This window comes from Daphnia pulex, chromosome 1, assembly GCF_021134715.1.
Source record: "Daphnia pulex isolate KAP4 chromosome 1, ASM2113471v1".
In the NCBI taxonomy this organism is placed as follows: domain Eukaryota; kingdom Metazoa; phylum Arthropoda; class Branchiopoda; order Diplostraca; family Daphniidae; genus Daphnia; species Daphnia pulex.
This window is the reverse complement of record NC_060017.1, coordinates 6,086,630-6,114,459: the sequence shown is the minus strand read 5'-3', so window position 1 is coordinate 6,114,459 and position 27,830 is coordinate 6,086,630. Positions and strand designations below refer to the sequence as shown.

Below are 27,830 nucleotides of genomic sequence, written 5' to 3'. Positions count from 1 at the left end.
TGCTTTTTTGCTTTCATCTTCCATGCATCGTCGCTAGCTGTTACGTACTACCTTAGCGACGAGGAATTGATCATACAAATGTTTAATCAAAACGGAAACGAAGGAATGTATTTTTAATCTGCTTTGCTTTCAAGTCGGGGGCGGTACATGATTAATGCTGCAGGTGAAGAATCATAGTCAGGAATCCGGATAGAAATGTCTAACAAAAATGAAAAATCGACATCGAAAAAAAAAATAATAGTTTCTGCATACTTGAAACTCAACTAATACATAACGACTTTGTTAGTATTAATAGAGGGGGGGAGTGGATTACGACTGCAACAAGTTGGGACGTGCGACTGCATTTAGGAGTTACCTCAACGAGTCGTCACTGCGCTTGCGTTAACGACTCGGTGAGAGGACGGCCACAAACGACCTCGTGGCCAAACTTACAAGCAATTCACTATTCTGCCTAGTCGAGAACGGCTCCACATCGACTTAGACGCGCCAGTTTCACACTCCTAATTTAGTCTTGAGAAGGTCTCGGTTATTTTCACTCGATACTTTCATTCATTGCCGGTAATTTTACTTGTGGGCACTTAAGCGGTGCTCCGTGTCGTGATTTCTCGCTTAAGCTTCTCGTGATCACTCGCCATTAACTCTTATCCATTGGCCACGATTAAGGAGCGATTAACGCCGAGTTGCCGTAAATCGAAATGACCCGCCGCAAACAGCCGCAGCCTCGCCCCTGCTACCTCCACACCGGTGAGTTAAATATCGACAAATCACTCTAAGCGATTCTAGTTCCCATTTTTATACATTTTAATATGTGCGTTCAAAAAAATACCCAGTAGAACCCATGTCAATCGATAGCGGGACAAAGTCCGTGACGTACAACGGGCGTCTATCAACAGGGAAGGAAGAAGAAGAAAAAAAAACGTTAAAGGAAGATTTTTTGTTTTATTTTATATATATATATTCCCCTTTCACGTCTCTCTCTCTTTCCCGCTTGCTCCCGTAGCGATCGAGCGTCCTAGAGGAAAAAGAGAGAGAGAGAGGGAAGATATTAGGCGGGTCCCGCGGGACGAACCCTGCGCTCTCAAGTCCCGCGAAGGGAATTCGACTGCTGCTCATCTATGGCTGCCAAGTCTGGGTCTGGGCCTTTTTTGCCTACTACACTAGCTAGACGTCGTCGTCGACGTCGAAACAAGAGTGCAGTAGAGCGACTTTGGGGGGGTTGGTATGGGGGACTTTGTTAGACCTTTCGCTCCCGCTCCTATCCGCCCCCCGTCCGCTCCTTCTTCCCTTTTCCATAACTCTCTCCAGGGAGATTTTCTAAGTTGACTAACAAGAAAACTTGAATCTGCTTGAAGCTCTTGGTCCCCCCCCCCCCCGCTTCTTCACTCACGGCCTCACGAGTCGGCATCCAACTCGCAAGTCTTATCACCAACTTTAAAACCATCTCTCTAATTAATAGAATCGAGAAAAATGAAATCAAATGGCCTTTACATTTTTCGGGGGGAATTTTTGCTTTGTGCCATCACGAACCGTCTAACTCTGTTCATTTCTTTTGAATCGCCAGATCCGCCCAATGCGAACGAAAACGATAACGACGACTACGGTGAACTGAGTGACGCGGGCAGCGACAGCAACGGAAGTTTCACGTCGGAGGAAGAAGGTCTCATTCTTCTAGAACTCGGCGAACCAGAAGAAGATGAGGAGGACGACGACGACGACTTGATGGACAATCAGCTGCTGCCATCGACATCAGGTGAGCTCCACCTTCATTAATCCATATACGTGTGTGTACCGTACCCCCCGCTATTTTCTTTCTCCCATTTTTCGAGTGAAACGATCGTTATCGGAAAGGACGATCCCTAATGGCGGCTCGTCAAAAATCTGCGACTTCATTTGTCGACTCGCATTAGCGCCGAGTTGTTTTTTCCCCATTTTCCTTGTCTTCCGTCTTCTTCCACTTTTTGACTTTGCCCCAAATGGTTCAAGACGACGGGCGCGATCCTTCTTGTGCGATAGTCTAAGCACACAATAAGTAAAGGTAGTAGCTCTTTCATTATTTAAAAGTGAAAAGAGTTGCTGAGAGCTTAAAAGATGGTTGCCATAGCGGATGATGAATCCTTCATCATCGTCATCATCCCAAGTCTCTTTTGCTTTCGATCAATAAAATTAAAGAAAATGATTGAGTGCCAAGAGGATGAAAAGCTTTATTATGCGCGTATACACTCCCGTGATGTGTGTACAGGTCCCGAACGGGGGGAGGAGGACAGGAAAGAGAAATGATGATACGATATGACGAGCAGTTCATTAAAAGAGGATTGTCAGCCAAGAAAAAAAAAAAAGAAGAGCTTTTCCTTCCCGGGAAGACGTCCACTCATTTCTCTTTCAAAAATATTTTCTTGTGATGACACGACCTTTTCTTTTCGCTGTGAGACACACGCTGGGTCCGTTTTAGAACGCATCCGATTCTTCGACAATTGGTCCTGTGTGACCAGCCGTTTGGTCTCCGGACCTCGCGGTGACTTGTGCAATCTTTTTTTCTATTTCTGGGTGGGTTGTTGTGGTTGTTGTTGTTGCTTCTCTCCTTGAGAGAGAGATTTTTTTGCTGCATCTTTTCGGGAGAAGACGAGAATTTGTTGTTGTCTCTTCGCTTTTCTGCAACGGCGACATAAAATTCCCCGCGGTTATGTGTTTGGATACTTACCACTAGAGAAGACGGGCCATTTTCAGTTAAGGCGTTGATGATCGCCATATATCTGCGCTCTTCTTTTGTTGACTCTCAACCGGGTGTGGCGTCTGCCGTGTCTAACGACACATGCCCGTTGTTGTTGGGAATAATTTCTGTTTCTTCTTGTTCGTCTGCTTAGCTGGCTGGCCTCCTTTTTATTTTCCCTATTCTCTTTTTTCTTATTGTTACCTTTGACGCGGCGAAGGTGACTTTTTTCTTCTTTCTTTTCCTCCAAACACTCGTCGTGTAGAGGAGATGTGAAATCACAGTCGCGATCACAGTCCCGCCACAAACAGAATGGGGCTCTTAAAAGCCAACCTTGGACCCTTGGCAGCACCACTACTACTACACCAGCAGTTAAAAGGAGGAAAAGAAAGAAGGAGAATCTTCCTTTAAAAACGTGCGTTATTGACAGTTAAATGCGCTGGGTGACTTGGTTCGCGTCCGTCTCCGGTCGTTAAATAAAATCAAATAAGATAAAAAAAAAAGTCTGTACGAGTGGGAGGGTTGAACAAAAAAAAATATAGAGAGAGGCAAAGCTCTTTTTTTTCTGTGAATGTACTGTGTAGCGTATAAAGAAAAAAAGGTGCGGTGACACGAGGCGAAAAGATCTTATCCGATCTCTCAAATGAGACTCCCCTCTCTCCTCCCTTTGGGTTGCCCCCTCGGTGTTGCTCCTATATTCCTCCGATGTGTCTGTGTACTTTGTATCTCTCCCCGAAGAGAGAAAGAAGAAGAAAGCCAGCAGGTCAAAGATGATTGCGATCTTTTGGAACAGTGCGAAAAGAACAACCCCCTCACACACACACAAACAATGTGCATTAAGGGGGAGAGAGAAAAGAAGGGGGGTAAAGATAAAAAAGAATGGCCAAGGATAACACACCGGAAAAAGGAGTGTGTGGAGCTCCGAGGAACCAATCTACCTCATGCTGGGCAGAGTTGAACCAGCAGCCAGTCCACACAAAAATCTATAGGGTACAGGAAAAACAGCAGCGAGCCGCAGGAGAGCTGGACCACCTTCTGGGAGACGGGGGGAGGAAAAAAGAGAGCTAGGCAAGCTAGCAAGTTTTTATTCTTTTGTGAAACGAAGCTAGGACCATCGAGGAATCGTTTTTTTTTTCTGGAATAAAAAAAAGTTATTCGACTTGTTTTTTTTTCAATCCTCTAGTGTCTATACTGGGCTGACCAAGAAGATTCTCCTCGTGTCCATCTGCATCTTACTGGCCGTTTTCCGCCAAGACACATAAACTCACCTTGCATGTCCCGATCGTTACAACGTTAGCGCCAATCGAATAAAACGAGGGGCCCCCATACTTTATAAGGAACTGGGAAAGCCGAGTGTCAGGGTCTTTTCTCTCTCTCTCTCTCTCCTCTTCTTCTTTTTTAATGTAAGGACATCAAGAAAAAGGCAGAGCATTAAGTATTCCGACAGTTTCTCTCTCACGAAGAAAAAAAAAACTGTTGAGGAATGTCAAAAGTTTTAAAAAGGCCGCCCGGTTGTTGCATCAGCCGAACAAACCTTTTTGACTTACATTTTGTTTTCCATCTTTTTTTCTTTTCCATCTCTTTTTTCGTCTCCCAATAAGTGTGCTCCGCGATGATACACAAAAGCCGCAAACTCTTGTCCAACGCGGCTGAGAATGGATGCCGCAACTCTGCGATGATGGCATCGATTGGGCATTGTGTGGCTGCATTGTGGTTCGGGAGTAGATTTTAAAATGAGTATCCAACAACGAAATAAAGAAAAATAGAAAGAAGAAAAGGAGAGAAGAAGTTTTCTTCTTTCTTTTATTCACAGGATCGGCTCCTCCAGGGAGTCTGGGGGAGGTAGAGACAGTCTATATCCACACACACACACATTCGTATAGTGGATGTAGAACGACTTTGCATTATTGGGTGTGTCTGTCTCAAAACGAGACTACGTCTATTCTCTCTCTCTCTCTACGCTCCCGTCTCATTCCTCCGCCGTAGAGAATCCCCCCCATTTGCAATTTGCATTCCAAATTGCTTCTCCGCACACATGTTCCACGCCGAGCACGACAGTCCAACAGGAAACGGGTAGGCGGGCAGGATAAAATTCGGTCGGGATACACCGGATCCTGCACGAAAGTGCACCGAGGAGCTGCAACCTGTTTCATACTGCATAAGGAGCTGGTATAGGCATTGCCAGGTCTCTGGTGGCGACTATACATTATTCTGTAAAGAAAAAAGCCTCTTCTCTTCTCTTCGCCGGGCTGTTAACAGTTTCATAAAAGCGCCGGGAATATTGATGGCGACCGATTGTTACGTGAGCACCGAGTCCTTTCCCAAGAAAAAATAAAAATCCGTAAACGCAAAGGAAGGAAGGAAGGAAAGTTATTGAACTTTGATGAGAAACGGTAAAAGGATGGAACCCCCAAAGCTCCTTCAACTCATCTACTCTTGCTGATGATGTGTGTGTGTGCGCGCACTTCTTCTTCATTCTTCGTCAAAAGTCTATCCGGCGGCGGCGGAGGGGGTCCTTCCCATTTTCTTCCCATTCCGGCACTCTGCAGGACAACTAAGCGGACGTAATACGGGGCAGGGACGCTTGCGGACGATCCCGCGAGATTTGAAAATCTCCTGGAAGAAGAAATAAAAAAGTAAAAAGGGCGGCCAGAGTTTCCTTGCTCGGCTGGTTGGGGGAATATCTACAAAATGGAAGCCGCTGCCGCCACCGCCGCCGCTAGTGGACGGATGGATGGATCGAGTAGTGGATGATGAGCATGCAGCAGCTACTTTCGGTCCTTAAAGTCGTATGAGCTGTGCGGCACTGGCGTGTGTGTGCTGCTGCTCTGCACGCAGCAGTTCTGTGCGCTCGAGATGTGATTAATATGAAAATTCCCAGGAGTGTTTCTAGTGTGCGCTGGGAGGACCGGGAGTAAAGTCAGCAGCGCTACGACTTATGTATATAGTAACTTTTGCAGAGAGAGAGAGAGGGGGGGGGGGATACTGGAAGTCGCAAGAGTTTTCCGTGTTGGGCGGACGGGCACCCGGCGGCGCGGGACTGCGCACGAAATTTTTCTTTTTCTTCTTTTCTCACCTATTCCAAATAAGACATCCGACGTCATCAGCTCAACGTGCGTGTGTGTGTCTGTCTGCTGTTCTTTTTTTCTTTTTAAAGCATTTCCAGTTTGCGTGTTTTGTTTTCACGAAAAAAAGGGAAAGGGGGGTTTCCTCGTGGGAAACGGCGGGAGGATCTCCTCCCGCAAAAGAAAATGGTGTCGACACCAGAAAATGGACAGCCATTAAAAAAATGACAATTCTCTTTTACGTCTGAATGTCAGGATCAGAATCTTTTCCAATAGAAATTCAAAGAAGCGGGCGCGTTCAAAATCTGCTTGGTCCTTAATTATTTTGGAAAATAAAGCGACAGATCCTGTTAGAAAATGGTCGAAATTCAGCTAGCGGGGGAGAGTAGTCTGTTATCTTGATTCTTATTCGATTTGACTTTGCGGTTTCGCTCCTCCTCCTCCACTGTGCAGTAGATAGTTCTTTCGTGAGTGCATTTGGACCAAGAGAGAGAGAGAGAGAGAGTTTCAAATCGCTGGGGGATTTCGCTTCCCAGGAGAAGAGAACTATATAGCTCTCTCTCTCTCTCCTTCTCTCATCCGCTCCCGTTTTTCTCCAAAGTCCTAGTCGCCGTCCTCGTCGTCGTCGTCTCCTATATATTCGACCGTCTCTTTATACTTTCTACTTGATCCCTCGACGGAGGAGCTAAGGCGGCCAGGAGCAGTGTCGTCCCGAGAAATCCCGAAGACGTTCGAGTGAGTCTTTTATAACAAAAAAAAAAAAAAAATAGGAGAAAAGTTTTTTTTTTCAGGCTCCTACCGCCCACCCCACCCCTTAGGAGCTCCGGCAGATCCCTTATCCTTGCGCAACTTTTTCCTCCCGTCGACTCCCCCGTCTCTTTTTTTTTTTACTCTTTCTTTTCTTAGTCAGGTTTTAAGAGCCACTAGGGGCGCGGTGGTGGTGGTGGTGGTGCTGGTGGTGGTAGAAATGAGACGACGGTGCGAGGCTTTTCGCCTTTGGTAACTTTTTTTCTTTTTCCAATTTTTTGAGGGCGTCAGATTCCCTAGCGCCCCTTCACCTCTCACCCAACATCTCTTTTCCCTCTTGATATTAGTGGCAAGCTCTCTCTGGCGCGCCCGAGTTTTTCCGCCCGTCCATAAGTCAGAGTTGGCCTGGATCCTTCTCACCGGAGGGAGCCATCGCAGCTCCGCCCCATTTGCGTTCAGTACCGCAGGCACACATCACAAGGAGCGTAGGAGTCTCTCTCCCACACACTCGTTCTCTCTCAACTCTGCCCAAGGTGGATCTCTCTCGGGGACGGGACGGGACGGACAGATGGACGAAAAGTGTATACACGCGAGACGGGGGCTGTGCAAGAGGCTCAGCTCAGCCAGAGGAGAGAGAGAGAGGGATGGAAAGACGTCCATCTTGGAGATGAGTCAAGAGAGTCGCTCCAGCAGCAAAACGACGAAGGAAGAAAGAGAGAGAAAAAAAAAGGCCGTTGCTGGATGACGTCGTCGTCATCCGGTGTGTCTCTCTGGAGGATATGGCGCATAGTCCTGGCCGGCCCGTCGGCCAAACTTTTATATATATGTATTACGCATTAGACGTAATATCTAACTGCATTGATACATTAACTAGTAGACTATTGGACTGGATATAGTCTCAAAAGAGATAAACTTGGCCATCATCGAGTTGTCTCATCCTGCCCGTCTCCCTAGCCAATAAGTTCTCTCGCCGGACACGGTGTGTGTGTCTCCATACACACAACTCACCTCGCCCAGTCTTTCTGGGGGATTCCAGAGTACTATCTCCATTTTTTAACGATTGACAGGTGACATTTCGACTGCGCACCACTCTTAATGCCCAAGTTAAATAGCGGATAATTGTTATTATTAGCCACTTTCTGTTCATTCTTGAATTCCCGTTTGTGTTTCCATTCAAATCAAAAGAATGGGCCAACCGGATTAGCTGATGGGGGCTACCACCTACTTTTCTCTTCCACCCTCCATTTTCGTGTGGTTACTGATCTACTACTGTAGTTAAAGTACCTGTCCACAATGACTTTTTTCTTATTTTTAACCTATACTCTGCTATATAATCTGTCGAACAATTTTTTGGCCAAATAAAGGCGGAGGAAATGGCGAATTTTTCTTTTCTTGAATGGAAGAACGATCGAAGCAACTTTTAAGCTTCTTATTCAAGGCAAATATGTGGGGGGAAAAAACAGCATATGGGGTTGGTTTGTTTGCGTACTGGTACTACTATCTCACTATCTCGATCCATCAGTAGCATCCAGCAAATGGTTAAATCTTTTTTTTCTTTTAAGAGTTTTTTTTACATCCCTCTCCACCGGAAGCTTTTGGACTTTTCAACTTTTTAAATCAGTTATTTTTTTCTTTGTCCCAAAAATGTATCTCGAGAGATTAAATATTTTCCTGATAGGCCTATACTGCTACAATTTGATTGAGCGAATAATCGTTCGTTGATTTTGTGCGCGTATTTAAATCGAACTCGATAAACCTTTTTTGATTCGGCATCTATGCATAGATTAAGGATGTGATAATGCAGTCGGTTGATCCCGCAGGATTTCTCGGCGCATCCCCCACAATTCTCCATAAAAGCGGAAACTAGAAAAGAGGAAGGAAGAATCTATAATAGGAAACAAACAAAAAAAGGAGGGAGGGAGGGGGGAAATACTTGCCCATGAAAGACGCGAGATTATCGCACGCAAACAAACAAAGACGTGCAGTATATATATATATATAGTGTGTACACCATGGAGTGGCTTCGGGAAGAATCCCAGAGATTCCCAATGGGAACTCTATAAATGCTTGACATGGCTCTATACATATTATATCCCACCTCCCTTTAATGCTCCGCACCCAAACCCCCCCCCCCCCCCCCAACCCATATCTAGTTATGTTTATTCATTCAAGCCAAGGAGCGGGCGCATTTTTCGTGAACTCGGGAATTTTCTCTCATCACAGACGAAGAAGAAGAAGGAAATGATGAATTTCCAAAAACTAAACAAACAAACAAACAAAATTGGATGGGAATGATTTTTTTTTGGGACTCCCCCGGCCAAGAGTTCGCCGGCGATGGTTCCCCAGAGGAGCCTAGCCTCGACTGAAGAGCAAAGTTCTGGGCGCTTTATATCTGCTGTTTCAATTACATCGTGACTTGTAGACATCCTCCACCCTCTACCGCCCACTACTCCGCACTACAGACAAGTTCATTTAGGTGGGAGGGAGGTGGGGTGGGGTAGTATTTATAGATGACGCATTTCGAATTATCGAGTGATTCGGAGAACTTGATTTTTACTTTTTTCAAACTCTTGGACGTGATTGAAGTTGGATGGTAACAGATGGCGCGCGACGAGGTACTATCGTTAGCCGTAGCCAATGGCGGCAGACATTAAATTTTGTTGTTGTTTTTTTAGAAACCCGAGAAGTCGCTTCAATTTCTCCTTTCGATCGTAAAAAAAAACTAAATTCGGATTTGATCTTCCCCCCTCTCCATCGGAGCTTCTTCTCGAAATGGTAGTCGTGAAAGTATCGAAAGAAAAAAAACGAGTGGTGACCGTTGACGTCTTGATATTCGGTTGCCGATTGAAAATGGGGAACCGCTCAGGTGTGTCTTGATTGGATGGGGTGTGCATTTTGATGAGAAAATCTCTTGGTGGCAAAGCAGCTCGTGAAAGATGAGAAGCTACTTGATTAAATCCAAAACGTCTTCCTCCTCCTCCTTATTTTTGATTCAAAACGTATCAAGTTGTTGGCTCACAACTTTTCCCCTCCAACCGCCGGATCCGTAAAAATAAAAATGAAAAAAACCTTATCGACCAGCCCCGAAACTCCCCGAGCAAGTTCCAGCACCGATGGGTGGTCGACTGGTATAACCTTCGATACCTGGGTGGGCCGCGCCCTCTCTTCTTCTTCTTCTTCCATCTCGTAGAAGAAGAAGAAGAAGAAGAAGAACGAGTCCGTTTATTTTCTTTCTTCAGATTTTTCTCTCTTGACTTTGGCCAGCAGTACCACCGGGTTCCACCTATCGTCTTGAGCATCACGACTCGGCTCCTCCCACCTCCAATCATCTCTTCTCTCTCCCACATTTTTCTTATTACCCATTTCTCTTTCCTTCTTCTTCTTCTTCTTCTTCGGAGCAACGAAAGAAAAAGAAAAAAGAGGATAGCTAGATGGTTGCTGCAGCAACACCCACTCATTATGCGCGTTGGCTTCATCAAGCGGATGATTATCCGCTTCAGAGTATCCCAACCGGAATGGCTTTTCCCTCCCACGAGGTATTTCTGATCCTTTTTCTCTCTCCCTTGTGCCTTTTTTCTTCTTTTGGCTGGGCCATCCTCTCCCCATACGCATTTTTTTGTTCGGGTGTTAAAGGTGAACTCGTGTAGCTCGTTCGTTGGAAATGGCCAGGTGGCGCGCCATTTATTTTATTTTTTTCTTCTTTCCCCCTTATCCCAAACATCTTCATCATCTCCTTTTCTTTCTTTTTCTTTCTTTTTTTGGGCTCCCCGATGAAGTCGTCAAAGTCGAATAAGTGGAGGAGGTTTGCTCCTGCCAAGACTGTTGAGGCTTCTGGTGCGCTCCGACAGGTGTTCCATCCGCGCCGTTATTATCCGTTTCTCTTTCTCTTGTGTGTTTCGAAACGATCAGAATGGAAAGAAAAGGAAAGAAAAAACGTAGTTGTACGTCTCAGGTTGTTGTTGTTGTTGTTGTCTGCTCTGGAGCAAATCGCTACTTGCATGTTCTCACGTTCACAGTTGGAGGAGCGCGCTGGGCAGACGGGACAAATGTGAAAGAATGCGCGGACCCTGCTGCAACTTATTTGTCCGCCCGCTGCCCATTCATCGCGCGCTCTGGCCAATTTGATGCTTCACTTGTTTCTCTCTATGTGCGTCATGTACGCGTTTTGATACTGGCCGATCTTTTTGAACAAATGAATTTCTTAAAAGAAATTCCCGGCCGCAAATGGAACGAAATCGATTGGATGTTGAGAGTTAGGTGTTGTTTTGTCGGAGAGCCTTGAGTGAGGGCTCGCGCTCGAGTTTTCTTGGGAGGATAATGACGTACACCCTTGGGAGTCTCTTGCCAAATATCTCAAAGAGGGAAACAAAAAGAACAAAAGCCATCGGTACGCCAGTCTAATAATCACCAGAAGAAGAAGAAACAACCTGGCGAGTTATACAGAGGGCCCCGAGGAGGGTATGAAGAAACTTCATGGCTCGTAAGAAAAAACCGGTTTCCCATCATGAGGGCCGGAGAAGAGCACCCATCCAAATGGGCCTCGATGAATTTACACAACAACAATAACGTCTTATATACTCCGCCAGGCCAGCAAAGTTGGCCTCCTCCTCCTTGGTTCATACACACACGGAGCGGAGAGCTCAGACGCGCGTTTAGTTCACAAGAGTGGAAAGAAAGAAAAAAGAGAAAACGGACGATGTCTCAATTCATTGGGTGGTCTCTCCATCTTCCTTCTTTCTTATCTCTTCTTCTTCTTCTTTCTTTCGTTTTTTTTTTCCAGGGTGATTATTAAACAAGAAAAAACATTCTTCTTCTTCCATCCGACTGAGAAATGAGAGAGAGAAAAATTTCGGTTTCATTCTTTTTTTTTATCATCTCCTCCATCTTTTTTCGCCTCCTTCCTGTGTTGAAGTTATACACACAGCGGCAGCACAACTGCTAACGTCTTTCTCTTCGTAACGAGATGTTTTCCCATAGTCTGAAAAATGAAATAAAAAATAAAGAAGTAGGGACGAATGAAAAAAAAAATTTGTTTTTAAAAAAGAAAAATACCAAAATCGTGGTGGAGGAGATTCTAAACTCCGGGGAGGTCTCCGCAACAACAGCGCCGATAGGAAGAAGAAGAAAATAACCGGAATTTTTTTCTTTTTCTAGCTCGGATAATGGCCAGGGTTTTCCTACACACATACAAGTGAGGTCTCGCTATAGCATGTGGGGCGATGATTGGTGAAAGGCCTCGACATTCTTCAGCCTTCTTTTTTATCCATTCCGATGGCTGATGACTTCCATTCAGGACATGTGGGAAAAAAAAGAAGAGGGAATGAAGGCCCGTAGATTTGAAGGAGCCCCATCAATCGATATAATAGAACGCGTTTGACATCTCGGTCACTGGGCGCTGTGGTGGTGGACTGGCTCACACCCCGTCATTTCCTGTCCGGCTTGACACACACTCTGCGGCTAAAACTCGAGTCTGTACCTCGATTACTCTGCATGTATACTTCACCCCTTTTTCATATTTTTATAGGTATTTCCTCCCAAGAAAAGTATTTCGGACAACTCCTATTCGAGGGATGTGGGTAGTACCACCCCGGGGTCGTAAGGTCGACACATTATCAGCTTGTAGACGTCAACTGCTAAATATAGTTACAGCTACCGGTATATAGACATTCAGGGGGGAATCTAACAACAAAAGATGAAAATGAAAAAGGGGGAAATAACCCCCTAAAGTTTTTGTTCGTCGTCGTCGACAAGTGCACTGACAGATAACATAAAGTCGAAAAAGTTGAGAGACCTTCGTGTCCTTTTGGCTCGACGTGGATTGTCGTTGTGTGTGTGTAAGATTTTTCTCTTTTCTAGACTTTTTTCTTCTTCTTCTTGCCTGTTGTTGTCACGGACAATGGGGTTTTGGGGCACACAATAACAAATGTGGTCGGGGAGGAAGAAGGAGGGACCGTTAATAGTGTGCAAGGGCGACTTGTACATGTAGATGTATTTCGTCTAGATATCTCTGGCATCTTTGGGATGGCACCAGGGGGGAGAAAAAATATATATACTACATCTCTACCTCGAGGAGAGAAGTGAGGCACCAATCTGTGAGCGTCTTAGCTCGTTCGTGCCCAAGTCACCGAGTCAGAGACTTTATACCTTTTCAACTGTTCATATCTATCCATCCCAGAGATATTTCTTTTTTGTTTTTTTACAATCCCTCCGGCCGCCCACAGAACCCCCCCCCCATCTATTTTTTTTACTGTGATGATGTGCTGTTGGGTTCCTCGAGTTTTTGACCCCCATTTTAAGAAGACTCTTTTTTTTTTAAAATTTATATTGGCCTGACTCTTGAATGAATAGCCAGCGCCAGACAAACTATGGGCCCAGCTCCATGTTTATGTGCGCAGGCTCGGGTCTCGTGTTCTCAATCAGATCCTCCAATTCGTCAATGTATCGCCTTTTATATTGGCCTATTTGTCCACACAAATAATAATAAAATCAAAAAAAGGGAACTTTCTTCTTCTTGGCCGCCGCCGCCGCCCGCCGACATTTATTCCCAAGAGGGTCGACAAGTCGAGTGCGCCGAGTACCGTACTACACCAGCCAATAAGGCATACCACCACCACATCCACCACTACAGGTGTATGCGTCTATTGACCACCGCATTTTCCGGATTTATTTGATTTTCCCATTTTTTACTGTGTCTGTACCATTCCAAAAGCATTGGCCTTTTTTTTCTTTTATTACTCTGAAAAATCTCAATTGAGCTGGAAAAGAAAATTTCAACTGGATTTTCTCTCTCGACTGACATCAACTTTGATTAGAGATGTGTGAGAAGGGAAACAAAGCTGGAAGAAACTTGTGTTGCCACCGTCTTAACTTACAATCGGGGCACCTGGCCAAGTGGAAGAAATGTTACAAGGTAGTATAAGGAGCCAGTTGTTGTTGACTGAGGGTCGAAAAAAATGGTAACCACCGAATATCTCTTTTGCCTTGAGTAGAGCCTTTAGGACACAGTTGACGGGATAATCCTCATCTTCTTCCTATATACCTCGGCTACTGCCATTCTTCTATCCCCCTCCATCCCCATCCGTGTGTTACACGCTTTATTAAACCTGAACAGTAGAAAACGAGAGAGCCCAGTTGAGTGAGTGAGATAAGGGCCTCCAGATAAAGTGGAACGCTATATGCCCGATAAATAGCCATTTAGCTCCTCTTATATATAGTTACTTTTTTTCTTTTCCAACCCTGGGAGAGAATAAGAAGCTTTTTGGAGGGCTAAGATTTCCATCGACGATGATGAGAAAGTAGCAGTCAGCTAAGGGGGAAAATGTTCAAAAACGTCTATGGCAGTCGCAGTCAGTCAGTATCCGTAAGTGGTGGCCGGACGACTCTTTTTAGTCGAATTGTTTTGTTTTTTTGGCGAAACGATTCCGACTTGGAAAATGAAGTCATTAAAAACAAGGCCGAGCGCCTAAACTGTTATAAGAGCAGCGCTATCCAACAACAAGATGAGGGGAGAAAACATTTTTTTCCGTCTTTATTTTATTTTTTATATTTTTCTCAAAAGAAGAAGAAGAATGCTGTCAGACGGAAAAGAAGAGAGATAGTATAGATGTACAAGAATGGGGCGGAGCGGCTCAGCTTGTGACTCCCATCACCGTTTCTCAGCGGGATGTCTTCTTCCCCCCCATCAGAAGGAGGCGGAGGAACCCAGCGACTTGTTGCTTTTCTTCTTCTTCTTCTTTTCTACCTTTTCCCTATGTATATCTTGGCTCTCTCTTCTACCTATACCTATACCTAGGCTTATGATGAAAAATGAGAGGGTGCTCCACATGTTGCCACCCCACATCGGCCTCCCACCTACCCCCGACCGCTTCTCCGACTACAAACAACTTCTTCTTCTTCTTCTTCATAATATCAACGGCCGACGGCGGCCGACTGTGTGGGACCTTTCGGGCTCATTTATACAACTTTTTCTTTTTTTTTTTCCTTCAGAATTTTTATTTTTCTTCTCTCGTGGATTTTGTCGACGCATCACACAGTCCCTTCTCCAGTGTGTGTGTGGAAGGTTAGATTTCCATGAGCCAACCCCCTCCTCGCCTTGCCACAATCTTCGAAATCATTTTTCGGCATTTTTCTTTGTTTATTTATTTATTTTTTAAAACAACTTTTTCTCCGTTTGACTTTTTTGGCCAGCTCTCCTATATCTCCGTCTCTGCCTTTACCGTGTTCGCTTATTATTATAGCGTCCAAGTGGACCTTATTTTCTGGTTGGGGTTTTTCAGGTGGATGGGGGGGAGCAGCCGAGTCTAGAATCTTTGATGTGTGTGTGTGTGTGTAGGCCCTCCTCCCTATATAACCACTACCGCCACCATCATTATCTCTCCCCCAGGTGCTTCATCTGCCTACATATACTATACAGACATCATCATCGTCGTGCCCTTGTCTTGCCTGCCTGCCGGCTTGTCATCAAAGTATTTTGACCTTTCACTTTGTTGCCCTCGCTCTGTAACGTATAGGACGTACTTGTGTCTTATATCTTACACTACACACAGCACAGCACGCCAAAGAGGAGGATGAAAAAGTTGTACAACACAAATATTTTAGCCGTTCGCGCCAAATTTGAAAAGGTCGAGTCGCTTTTTGAAAAAGGTCGAGAAAAACAAAAAATTCCTTTTTTTGTCTTTTTTTGTTTGTTCTATTTTAGAGATTATTTGTGTTGACGTTTCACCTGCGTGTTTTATGAGATGCAATATTTAGGTTACTAAACACAAAAGGAGGATGAACAATGTCGGATTTTTTAAACAATGAAGTATTCATAATAGTCTCATCCAACCCGAAAATCCCCGAGTCGTTTCCTTACGGAGAAGTTGAAATCCTTATTGATCCTTGGGTAGGAAGACTTGATAGAAAAGTTGCAGGTATCACATTCGAAACTTGGAGTCAAAATGACGACTGATCAAACAAAACAGAAAACAAACAAAAAACTGATGAGGACTGTCATAAAAATGTTCGATATCCAGCGACTATAAAATATTCACGAATGACTTTTTTGGGAGGAAAAACGAAATAAAGGTGCGCTGTTCTTTTCCTCGTTCGTCTCTTCACATCATCATAATAAAAAAAAAGCCAACAAACATAAAAATCACCAAACAAGAAAAAAGGGACCCCCATAACCAGATACAAGACGTTAGTAATAAGTGCGGGCATTTTGAGATCTCCGGTCGGTGGAAAAAAGCAAACAAACACACACACAAAAGAGAGGAATCGGATAGGAAAGTTATTAGCTGACCACCCGGGTGTAAAATATATCCAAGAGTCGAATCCCGCCGTGAGTGTCCCGCTATCGTGACGGGAAATATCAACCCAACAAAAAAAAAGAAATGGAAAAAGAAGATGTTAATGTCAAATGGAAAAAGATCAAGTCAACATCATAATCGCCCAGTCAAAAAGTCATCAACTGAGCTCAACTAGCTTTAAGATTTGGTCGACTCCAACTTGGACCTCGTCCACCACCGAACCCGAAAGAAAAATAATATCCAACTTTATTTTTTGTCTTTATCTTCTTCTACATTTTGACCTGTGGAAAATTCTTCTTCTTCTTCCCCCCTCACTTGGAACCGCCGCCACTCTACATCAAAGGGGTTCCGCGCCGAGCGCAGAGAGAGAGCAATCACGCGCATTCCCTTTCGACTTCTTCTTCTTCTTCTTTCTTCTGTTGGGGCTGACACAGACAAGTCAGACAGTTGACTCTCTCTCTCTCTCACTCTCTGCCGATGGAACTCCCTCCAATAATAAAAGGCGCATTTCTCTCCTTCTATTTTCGCCGCTCTCTCTCTCTCTCTCTTATAGCTGAGGGAGAGAAATGGTAATAATAATAAAAAGAAAAAATATTGAGATGTAGTTGTTGTTGGACATGTGTGTGTGTATATAAGGGAAAGAAGAAGGCGCGGGAGAAAGATTGTCGGCGAAATGGCCCTGCTAACAAAGAGATGGCCACAAAAATATGGAACGGAAAAGAAAAAAAAGGCAAAAGAGGAGGAACTTTTTCTTCTTATGGGAGGAGGGTATAGAAGTAGAGATGTGTAGATTCATTTTTTCTTCTTGTCCCGAGCTAATCTAGATGACCCACAGGTTCTCTCCTATTTTTTTTCTTTTTTTAACAAATGCCCGCAGACCTTTTTTTCTTTTTCTTTCCATTTTCGTTTCTTTTGCCTCCTCCCCATGCGCGCCGGAGTAGTTGGATGGATCCATCTCATTTTCTTTGCCACTCGTCGGGTCTCTTGCGCTATCTGACTGTGTGATGTCTTCATCATCCTCCTCCTCTTCTTTTGCCGGGTGTTGTTGTTGTTGCTGGCTCTCGGTCGGGCGAAACAAGAGAGGAGTTTCCAACCGGTTCTCTCTCTCTCTTATATTAGATTCTCCTTTTTTTTGGTGAGGAGGAAAATAAGTAAAAAAAGAGTTGCGGGCCGCCGCGACGAAAACTGTCGGGTTTTTTCTTTCGTCCGTTCACTGGTTGTGTTGTGTTGTTGGCTCTTTTTGATCGCCGCCCTGCGGTTTTTCTTTTGGATTGTTGTTGTTGTTGTCGATGATGGCCCGTTCTCCATTTCTCGATGCGTTTGATGATGATGCACTGGCTGGACGGAAAGAAACTGGAAGATGGGCAACCTCCCACGACCAAAACTTACTTGATTAAATTTATACACCGGCGTCTCGACCGTATAGTTTGATTCGCTGCTGGTGGCGATGCGCTTCTTCTCAAACTCCTTTCCTGTTTTTCAACAGTCTGGCTCGATCAATGCAAATTGGCTCCCTAGATAGACGGGCCAGATAGGCAAATGTCTAAGTGAAATCCGGTTAGAGTGGTTACCTATTTTTCTCTTTTTAAAAAAATTCCAAATTGCCACTTGATTGTGTAATAGACCAGAGCTTTTAAGGTGATAATTCTTTCATCGATCAGGTGATGGTAAATTGAGTTTGAACAAACATTTCTCACAATTGCTGTGCGACCAAATTCAAACGCTAATTATCCATCGTATAGTTACAATGGAGCCGAAATGATTTCAAAATCCCACAAACACCTTTCACTTGTGCCATTATTAAGGAGCTAGAGATATTCCCCCCTCCCGAAAAAAAGAAAGAAAAAGAAAAATCAGAAACGACAGAAAAGAAGACTAAGATGGAGTGGAGTGTACGAATATAGAGACGTAGTTGGAAGCGCGGCGTTTCTTTTCGATTGTCAAAAAGGAAGATGTCTGTGTGTTGTCTTGGCCCTCGCGTTGTGGCTCGTTTCGTGCTGCTGGAAAAAAGAAGAAGAAAAGGCAAAACGAAATAGAGTTGTTGTCTAGTGGGACGATGGCTCTATCTCTTTTTCTTTTCTATTCGTTGCCCAGGTATCTCCGCTCATTAAAGCCACGAGATTTTTGTGTGTGTGTCTGACTCTCTCTCTCTCTCTCTCTTCATTTGAATGGTTGATGTCTTGTTTCCAGTCCTCAAACCGAGGGGAGCCAAAAGGTAAAAAAAGATGGAGAGGAAAAAGAGATGAGAGAGACTCCCCCTGGGCTTATTTGGCCCTTTTTTTTTCTTTATTTCTTCTTTTGGCCTTTTTTCTCTCTGTGGGTTCTATATAGTCCCGCCCCGGCGTTGACTTGGCCAACGTGTAAGGTTTTCTTCTTATAATAAGAGCTCGTGAAAAAGAAAAAGGAGTTGCGACCACCTTTTAGCTTTTTGGTCATCCGTGCCGACAGTGTATGTCTGTGTTGTGTGTGTGAATATCTTGTTGAATCACTCTTTGAACAACGGAATCAAAAGGGACGGCGACAGTCTCTCCTCTACCTCACACAGTCGTGCTGTTGGACAACTGCAAACAGAGGCCAATTCAATGAGGTTAAATAATAACATCGTGTATGTACACCACCAGTGCGTGTGCAACATACAAAAGGACCAGCCAACGGAAAGGAAACGCTATTTCCCGTCCACCGTTTGGAACTGTAATAACTTTTCTGTCGGTGGTGGTCAGTGTAGTACATTCAGCCGAACCTTTGGGGGGGTCGGAGCCCCGAAAAATCATCAAATGCATATACAAAGCTAAAAAGAAAAACATATTTCTTTTTGAAAAAAAGAAAAGAAAAAAGGGAAAATTTATTCTGATTGAGTGTTCGAGCGAGAAGGCGAGCTGAGGGTGCCTGGCATGATGTCTTGGGTGGGGTGTGTGTGTGGGTCTTTCTTCTTTTTTCAACTTTTTTTCCTTAAAGAAATAAGAAGAGCTCGTCTTCCTCCTCCTCCTTATCTGATATGGCCACTCCTTCGCCACCCATCCGCGCTCGAGTAGGTGGAAGGAGGGAGGAGGAGCGAAGAAGGTTAAGTTCTCCCCCCAGCCGAGACTATGGAAAGACTCTCCCAAGCAGCAGCAGAGGAGAAAGAGACGACCCAGCAGCTAACGACAGGGGACCTCAGCTCTGAGACTCTGAGGAGAAGGAGGACTGTGGCTGGCCAGCTCAAACAAGTTGAGAGACGGAACGCAGAGGAGAACCACAAGACGACTCAACTCGGTCGAGTCAACACGTCCGCCAACCAAACGCCAGTTCACTTCGCCAGTTTTCTTTTTGCCCGTTGTTCGCCCAGCTTTTTTTGAAAAGATTCCGATATCTCGTTTTGACTTTGGTTTTGACTCTCCTCCGTGTCAGTTTTTGTTTGTGTTAGTGCGAAAAGGGAGAAACAATTTTTGGTCTCTACACCCCGGCCCGTCTCTAGTTACACACGACCGACATCTGTTTTTGTTCACTCTCTCTGTGTGTTGTGTGTATTATTTGAACTGCAACATCTTTCGGCTCGGACGGGCCCCTTAGAATTCGGTGACTGGCCCGAAACAACAACCCCCCAAAAAAGGATTATTTGACACCTCCTCTCGACTGGCAGCACTCGAAGAATAAGAGACAACTACTCAGCATTTGACAAAAGAGCTCAATTAGCCCCCCCAACACACTTATGCGTTGGACACTCAACAAAGCAAGTGGATAGTGTCTAGTGCCTTTTGTGTTTTTGATAAAACACTCGGAAGTTAATCCCGTCGGTAATAATTGACACCCATTGAGCTGAGATTGTCTGAATTGGGCAAAGATGAATGCACAGTTGGCTGACTGGTGAATTTTCTATTTTCCGAACAGAATTTCGTCGACGGAGTGTCGGAAAAGAGTCGGACAAAATGCCGCCAACCGACGGGCAAGTGGTCGTGTCGACGCCGCCCAACAACAACAGCAGCAGCAGCAGCGCCAACCACAGCGGCATCGGTGGCGACTCGAACGCCGCTTCGGCCGCCAACTCGGCCCTCTCGGTCCCGTTCAGCTGCAACTTTTGCCAGCGCTCCTTTCCGCGCTTATCCCTCCTCAAGAAACACGAACAGGTAATTTAAGATATTCATTTTTCCTTCTGACTTCAACCAGAAAAGAAATTGCAAGGACAATTGATGAATTTGAATTTGTTGGAAACTGACAGGCGCACAGCGACGAAATGCCGTTCCGCTGCGACTTCTGTCTGCGACTCTTCAAGCACAAGAGGTCCAGGGACCGTCACGTCAAACTCCACACGGGCGACAAAAAGTACCGCTGCCAACACTGCGAGGCCGCCTTCTCACGCAGGTTCGTTTCTTCTTTTTATTATTTCCTCCCGTCTTGTCCCGCGTGCAAAACAGGACAGAAACAAAAAATAAGAATCTCGGATGATGAATTATGGACGTGTTCCGACCGACCAGAACTTGTGGACAGGTGAACGGGACCGTTTTGCGTTTGCTCTTTTTTTTTTGGGGGGGGGGGGACCAGTTTTTGAAGTGACGGATTATTCCAGTTCAGTTGTTCCCCCACCAGTATCTTAATTTATTCAATTTTTGCGCGTTTTTCTTTTCGATTGGAAATCAATTCCACGTTTCCATCATAGCGTTTCGTCAAAATTTGATTTTCTTATTGAATAATTAGTGGGTTTACCTTATTCGGATTGTAGAACTGGAAACCAATAGAAATTAGCATTTTAAAATAAAAGACGATGACTTTTCCCGGATTTGAAATGACGTCATCCTATTTAAAAAATGAATTATTTTTAAATTTTCTTGCAGCGACCATCTGAAAATCCACGTCAAGACGCACGACACTCGCAAGCCGTTCCAGTGCAGCGTCTGCCAACGCGGGTACAGCACGGCGGCCGCTTTAACGTCGCACATGCTCAACCACCGACGCGAGTCCGGCTCCCGCTGCGGATCACTTTGCTCATCCAGTTCCAGCGTCTCGTCCATTTCGGTCGCTTCCACCACCTTCTCGTCAACGATGGCCACGCCGGCCCACGGACGCAGCCTCTCCTCAAACGCTTCGACACCTTGCCCGGCCTCCCTGCCGTCCTCGTCGCCCGTCTCACCTCCGCCGACGCCGACCAACGACGCCCCAGTTGTCCAAATGATGGGCCAGACGACGGCCATCGACAAACAGCAGCCGCCGCCGTCATCTGTCACTCCGCCCATAGAACCGCCCAACAGTCCGTCAAGTCCGCCCATTTCGCAATTCCAGGTAAAAAAAAGATTCCACACATTTCCGTCCGTCCGACCTCCGCCAAAGTCCTGGAATTTAACGTTTTAACTAAAACAAAAAACATTTCCCATTGTCTTTGCTTTACCTTGACCAGAACAATCCATCGAAAACGGAAGTGGTGGATAAGTCGACTGTAATCCGACCGGCTTTGGAACCGCAAACGGCGCTGCTGAAATCGGACACGGACGGCAATAATAAGGAGGGCAGCCCAAATGAGACCCAGGCCGCCAAAGTTTTACCTATCGCCCTCCAGTGCCCGTACTGCGCCAAAGAATCCTTCACCTCATTGGCCGCCCTCAGCCTCCACGTCCAAACTCTTCACGGTAATTTGTGATTTTATTTTATTTTATTTTTTAAAATTTGACCTGTAAATCGGGTCGCAGTCGTTTTCCTTTTTAAGGCCGTCACGGGTTCATCAGGTTTCATTTTCCGGTTTGATTTTTATTTTAATTTTAGGACCCTTGAGTCGCGGTGTTGGCCACAATGGCGTCACTGATCCGGTACAGCAGCAGCACGGACTCCTTTACGCCTGTCAATTGTGCACCTTGCGCTTCGGCAACCTGCCGGCCTTGCAGCAACACACCTTGTCGGCCCATAGCCTGGCCGATGTTCTCCGACTCTACTGTCCAGCCCCGCCGGGCAAAATCGGCCAGCCCATCGAGCAGCCGGACTCGCAGAACTTCCCGACCGATCTGAGTTGCCCCAAGAAGCGGAACGAAGCGGAAGAGGAAGGCCGATACTCTTGCCCGCAATGCCCGTCTGAATTCAAGCAGTCCGAGTCCGAAGCTTTCCAGGCTCACTTGGCCGGGCATTTCGTGTCCAGCTGGAACGAGTACGGTTGCTCGTCGTGCGTCAAGAGCTTCCCGACGCCCGACGAACTCCAGAAACACTTGCTGGACATGCACGCCCATCATCTCTACCGCTGCGCCCTGTGCAAGGAAACGTTCGACTCGAAAGTTTCGATCCAAGTTCACCTGGCCGTCCAGCACAGTAGCGAGTCGAAACTCTTCCGCTGTACCGGTTGCTCCGCCACCGATGAAGCTTCTTCCGTCTTCCGCACCGAGGAAGAATTCAACACCCACGTCGCCGTTGCCCACACTTCGAAAATCCTGCCCGTCAAACAACAACAACAACCCGTGGCCCTGCTCAAGTGTCCGTTCTGCCCGCAATCCTTCCCCGTCGAATTTCTGCTGGAACGTCACATTCACCTCAACCACCAAGACCACAAAGTCCCGTTGGCCGTCACACCCAACGAACGCCCAGTCCCAGTTCCAGCCACTAAAATGGAGAAGACGGAAAAGGTGGACAGCAGTTCGGCGGCCTCGACGGTGCTCAACTTGAGCCTCCATTGCGCATATTGCGGCGAAACGTGCAAGTCGCGATCTGAGCTGGAATCTCACATGAAGAGCGCCCACCATCCGCCGGGCAGCACCGTCCCATCCAGCGCCAATCTCCTGCTGTCGCCGGCCGGAAACGGACGGATCAAGTGCAACATTTGCGACGAAGTCTTCCCGTCGGCTTCCGTCCTGGCCGAACACAAATTGTCGCACTGCAAAGTGTCGGGCGCGGCTGTTTGCGCCCAGTGCCGCATCCCCCTGCCCACCGAGGAGGCGTATTACGCTCACCTGCAAGCCCCGCCCCACGGTCCCAGCGCCACGCCTCCTCTGACCTGTCTAGTTTGCCGGCAGACGCTCAACCTTCCGCTGGAAGTCGGCCTTCACGCCCGCTTCCACACCGCTTCACACGTCCGTCCGGCCGGCCCTGCCCAACCCGAGCCGTCTCTCTATCCGTGCTCCTTCTGCCAGCGCCATCTCGAGTCGGCCAATCTCATCGCCAACGGGATGGCCCTCAACGGCCAGCAGACTTACATCTGCAAAGACTGTCTCCACGTCCACAATCAAATGATGGTCCACCAGCAGCAGACGGCCCTCTTCCCGGCTCTGCCTCAGCCGGTAGCCGCCGCCAGGAGCTACCAGTGCATCAAGTGTCAGGAGATCTTCGCCAGCGAGGCCGAGATCCAGTCTCACGTGGCCAGCCATTTGGTGTCGGAGGGATGCCTGCACCCGTGCCGCCTCTGCGCCCGCCAATTCGACACGCCCCTCAAACTCCAGGCCCACCTGATCGAACACACTTTCGCCGGGTGTCCGGCCTTCGCCTGCTACCTGTGCGGATGCCTCTTCACGGCCGCCGTCAACCTCCAGCGTCACATGTTCGAGCAGCACGGCGGCGCTGCCGGACTCCGACCCTACGACTGTTCACGCTGCCACCTGAAATTCTTCTTCCGGGCCGAGCTGGACAACCATTTGCTCAGTCACGTCGAACCGCCGCCACCGCTCACCGGAGAGTCGACGGAACGGTCGCCGCAACCGGAAGGCGAACCCAAAACCGTCCAAGTTTCGGAAGGATCGACAAGTTTCAACGAGGAAGAAGAAGAAGAGGAGGAGGAAGAAGAAGAGATGAACGACGAAGACGACAACATTTCGGTGACGTCATCTTCGCATGCCTCGGAAATCACCTTGTCGGATGCTCAGAAGGCTGCCAATGCCGTGCCGGAAGAAATATCGGAGGAGAGAAACAGTAAAGATTCGGAAATGTCGGACAGTTCCGATTCGTCTTCCCTGTTTTCCTCGACGTCGTCGACGTCGTCCGCCGTGGCGCGCAAGGAGCTGCTGCCGGAATTGTCGCCGTCGTCGTCCACCAGTCCGTTCCGCTGCGACCGGTGCGACCAGTCGTTTCCGTGCCTCAGCAACTTGCAGGGCCACGTCCGCATCCACACGCAGAGCCGCCGGTTCACCTGCCCGGAAGCCAGCTGCGGAAAGGAGTTCGCCCTGCGCCGGAATCTGCACATCCACATGCGCTCGCACACGGGCGACCGGCCCTACTCCTGCCCCGTCTGCCCCAAACGCTTCGCCCGCAAAGAGAACCGCAAAGCCCATCTCAAATTGCACAGCGGAGTCAAGCCGTTCTGTTGCCCCGTCTGCGCCAAGACCTTCGCCCGGAAGAGCCACTTGGTCGAACACGGTCGAACCCACTCGTCGGCCGGCGATCCGTTGCCGCCGCTCAACGGCAGTGCCAAGACCCCTGTCACCGCATCCGTCGAAACCAACGCGACTGTCGCGGAGGAGTCAGTTGATATCAATTAGCCAAAAACAAACAAACTTATGAATGATTGTATATTGGACGCCATCGGTCGTTTATGTTAATTGCTACTATATTTACGCTTGTATGAAGTTTGATTCTATTTCTCGTTTTTTTATTGCTCACTGATGCGCGCGTGTGTGTTCTTCAATCCAGAGTTTGAATAAATTCCGATTCGTTATTCTCATTTCAGTTCGTTATATTTCATTTTCAATTGAGCATCGATGGAATTGTATCACTATATTGGTCTTTACTTTGAATGAAATGCTTATAAATTTAATTGAAATAAAAAGAAAGAGAACGCCATCTATAAACAAGTAGCTCCTCCCATTTTTTCGTCTGCTACTCCAGCAGTCGACATCGTACGAATTGCTGTCACATAATTATTGTCATGCGGAAGGTAATCAATGAAAATGAATATTTGTTATTTTTTTGTATTATCAGTCTAGATTTATTGTAGGTTTGTTGTTGCAGATACTGTGCTTACATGGATATCGCCAAAGTGCACAAGTTTTCAAGGATAAAACAGGCTCACTTCGAAAACTTTTGAAGAAACATGCGGAGCTCGTGTACATCAGTGCACCTCACCTTATTCCAGCAACCAGTTCACCAGCAATTTCTAGTGAAACGCAAGATAATGAAAATGTAGAAGTGAAACCCGACGAAAAAACGGAAGAGCAGAGAGGCTGGTATTTCAGCACAGAGGCGTTGACATTCAATTCACATGATGTGACCGACTTCAGCTGGGGACTGCAAGAGTCGATTGATGTGATCAGTAAAGCATTTGAAGAGCTCGGACCATTTGATGGAATTTTAGGATTTTCTCAAGGAGCTGCTCTGGGCTCAATTTTATGCCATCTTCTTGAAAACGGAGGTGAACAGCCATAAACACATTTTTAGAGCTGTTATATCAAATCATTCTTTTAGAGTTAACTTTTTCATTCAGGTTTGCCATCCTTGTGTCTGGCTTCCGTTCAAGGCTAAGTCCTCATGCACATTTTTATGAAACCAAGCTAAATGTTGCCACTTTACATATAATTGGAGAAACAGATAGAATTGTGGAAAAAGGTAATTCACTTGTGTTCCAATTCACTATTGTAAAATTTGATGTGTAAGACTATAATTAATGTGACTGTTATTCTTTCTGAATTAGAAATGAGTGAAGAATTGACAACTTATTTTGAATCACCGCAAGTTATGCACCATGCAGGAGGTCACTATGTACCAGCAACGTCAAAAGAAAAAGAAAGCTATTGGACTTTTTTAGAAAAATTCTAATTTGATGCTGTGCATTTGGGAAAAATAATCACTGCTCATGAAAATCCTCTCATTCAATGGTATATATATTTATTTGGTATCTATTATTACACAGCTATAAGATTTCAAGAAGGAAGCTAGAATATGGGTTTTAAAATATTCAAATCCTCTGATGATAATTGTTGTTACTGAAGAAAAAACTTAAGACACATGGTAAGCTGAAAGAAATCAATATCAACATCAATATGTAGGTGAATTTAGTAAATTTACGAAATACTTATTAAAGCGTAGCTACAGCAAACGAGTTTTATTGTCATTATTCCAGTACTGTGGTCTTCACCGTGGCCATGTTGACATTGATTTGTGGTTTTCTTTTGCCTAGTCAAGGAGGATGATTGTTAAGTGTCCCTGATAATGTGTTTGGAACTGTTTGAGGATTTGAAGACTGGCTATTACTGGTAGTCGAAGACAAGATGAAAAATTTCGAGAACCCACATTGCGGCATGGCTTTGTACAACATTTTGCGGAACTCCTTGCTGCAGAGAAAGTACATGCAGAAATTCAGTGCAAAGTTGCTCATTTCCAGTAGGTTGGCCACGGCGCGGAACACCTGGAAGCTGTGAGAGTCCTCCAGCTCTTGATCGTAGATGATTGACAGGACCGCCGACGGGATGTTGGTGATGAAAAACAGTACGATTATTGACAACAAAAGCGTTAACAGTTTGCGTTCCTGTTCAAGGTTGCGGTTGGAGCGCCCGTTATTCCCGTTGGCGTTCGCATTGGGCTGCCCGCGCTGCATCTGCCTGCGCGTTTTGACGACGCCGTGGTATTTAATCAAAATCAACATGTTGAGGATGACCAAGATTAGACCAGGAAGGAAGCGGACGAGACTCTCTCCTATCCAAACGTAGGCCGTCCAGAGGGGGTGGGCTGTCACGTTCCTGTTCTCCAAGTACTGGAAGCGACACTCGCTCAAATTTTTAGCCATCATTTCCTCCTCGCTGTTGACCACCACATACTTGAGGATGCAAAGTGGAAAGCTGACGATGAGGCCTAGCAAAAAGGATGTAGCGACGGCCATTTTAGCTCTGAGGGGAGTGTGGATTTTCGGAAACTGGCCCGCCAAACAGACTGAAGTGTATCTACAGGAAGAACCGTGAGACCGGTGTTAATACATAACGAGAATAGAAGTCGACCTCAATGAAGCGGGCGTTACCTCTCAACGGTCAGAGCAACAACATTGAAAATGGAAGCGGCCATGAAGGTGTTGAGAATGAACAGTTCCAGATGGCCGTAGTAAAATGCGTTCCAGTGGCTGCAGGCCACTTTTTGAGCCAACCGGATCCACAAGGGAATGGAAGATAACAGAGCGCCCATATCTGACAGGGCCAGCGCCGACAAGTAGACTGGAATCGCACCTATTTTTGGACCCATCCCAAGCATTTTTGAAACAGTTTATTATTCCATTCAAAAAGAATCTCTCAGCGAGTACACTTTTGCTTCTCACCTTCCATTCGAGATCGTCCGACTACGAATAGAATCAGAATATTGCCAATCAAACCGAAAGTTACAATCGTGGGGCCAACGACTCCATAAATAAATGCGAAAGCGTCGGCGGCGTCGCTGTTTACGCCGGGTACCGGACTAGTCGAATCGGATGGATCAAGTTTTCTACGTAGATGGGTCGTTGGCGGCGTGGTAGTATGTGTATTGCCCTCCAGGTCCAAAAAGTGCAAAGCCAAGATCTCCATTTTAAGTTTTAAGCGCGTATTCCGGCAATCCGCAATGGAAAAAAAAACTGACAATCGAAACTTTTAAGTTTTTAGAATTCCATCTGTTAAAGACGGTCAGAGGACTACTAGATCACACCTTCTTTCTCAATCAATCTGACCCTACTAAATGCTCCTTCTGCTCTCTTTCCCGCTTTATAACAGGAACGCTGGCGTATGAAATTCGCTGCTGGGTAGCGCTAGATGCTGTGTACGATGAAGGAGAGAGAGAAAACAAAATCCAGTAGATAGCCAGTCTTTCTGAGCGCATGATCGTTGAGCCTGATCAGCGATGCTGCAACATGACCAACACGTATTTTCCCATTTCTATTCCCCCCCTCCCTTTTCTAGACTTGGCAGCGTCATCTAAACAATTGCGTGGGTTTCTGTGTATATACCAAATGAATAAGAATAACTTCCTCCGGAACTTTTCAGTCAAATGTTCTCATTCCAGTTTACAGCAGCAGCTCTCACATTTGGAGAAATTTTTATGATTTGGAGCAGAGTCTGAAAAAATGAACAGCTGTTGGTGATACTAAGAACTACAAGATTAGCGATAACAGTTTAACGGAAACATTCGGAT

General features: G+C 46.1%; 3 protein-coding genes across 4 annotated transcripts; 2 read left to right on the top strand and 1 right to left on the bottom strand.

Moving 5' to 3' along the window:
- Nucleotides 1–440: 440 nt before the first annotated feature.
- LOC124191083 (zinc finger protein 26-like) lies at nucleotides 441–24,408 on the top strand. Of its 2 annotated transcripts, XM_046584068.1 has the most exons (8): nucleotides 441–558; nucleotides 664–744; nucleotides 1,562–1,750; nucleotides 19,677–19,912; nucleotides 20,005–20,147; nucleotides 20,618–21,062; nucleotides 21,178–21,406; nucleotides 21,540–24,408. In XM_046584068.1, exons 2-8 carry the CDS (start codon nucleotides 696–698, stop codon nucleotides 24,224–24,226), a joined length of 3,978 nt encoding a protein of 1,325 aa, XP_046440024.1. In that variant the 5' UTR covers nucleotides 441–558; nucleotides 664–695; the 3' UTR covers nucleotides 24,227–24,408. The 2 variants fall into 2 exon arrangements, with proteins under 2 accessions (XP_046440024.1, XP_046440033.1); XM_046584077.1 differs by lacking the exons at nucleotides 441–558; nucleotides 664–744; nucleotides 1,562–1,750 and adding an exon at nucleotides 18,911–19,582.
- A 149-nt stretch (nucleotides 24,409–24,557) lies between these two features.
- LOC124191113 (esterase OVCA2-like) lies at nucleotides 24,558–25,551 on the top strand. The gene is made up of 4 exons (XM_046584125.1): nucleotides 24,558–24,621; nucleotides 24,696–25,095; nucleotides 25,149–25,289; nucleotides 25,375–25,551. Exons 1-4 carry the CDS (start codon nucleotides 24,613–24,615, stop codon nucleotides 25,497–25,499), a joined length of 675 nt encoding a protein of 224 aa, XP_046440081.1. The 5' UTR covers nucleotides 24,558–24,612; the 3' UTR covers nucleotides 25,500–25,551.
- Nucleotides 25,544–27,404, bottom strand: LOC124191091 (probable G-protein coupled receptor B0563.6). Its single transcript, XM_046584090.1, has 3 exons — nucleotides 26,986–27,404; nucleotides 26,695–26,896; nucleotides 25,544–26,620 (listed from the first exon to the last, which is right to left on the bottom strand). Exons 1-3 carry the CDS (start codon nucleotides 27,227–27,229, stop codon nucleotides 25,861–25,863), a joined length of 1,206 nt encoding a protein of 401 aa, XP_046440046.1. The 5' UTR covers nucleotides 27,230–27,404; the 3' UTR covers nucleotides 25,544–25,860.
- Nucleotides 27,405–27,830: the final 426 nt, after the last annotated feature.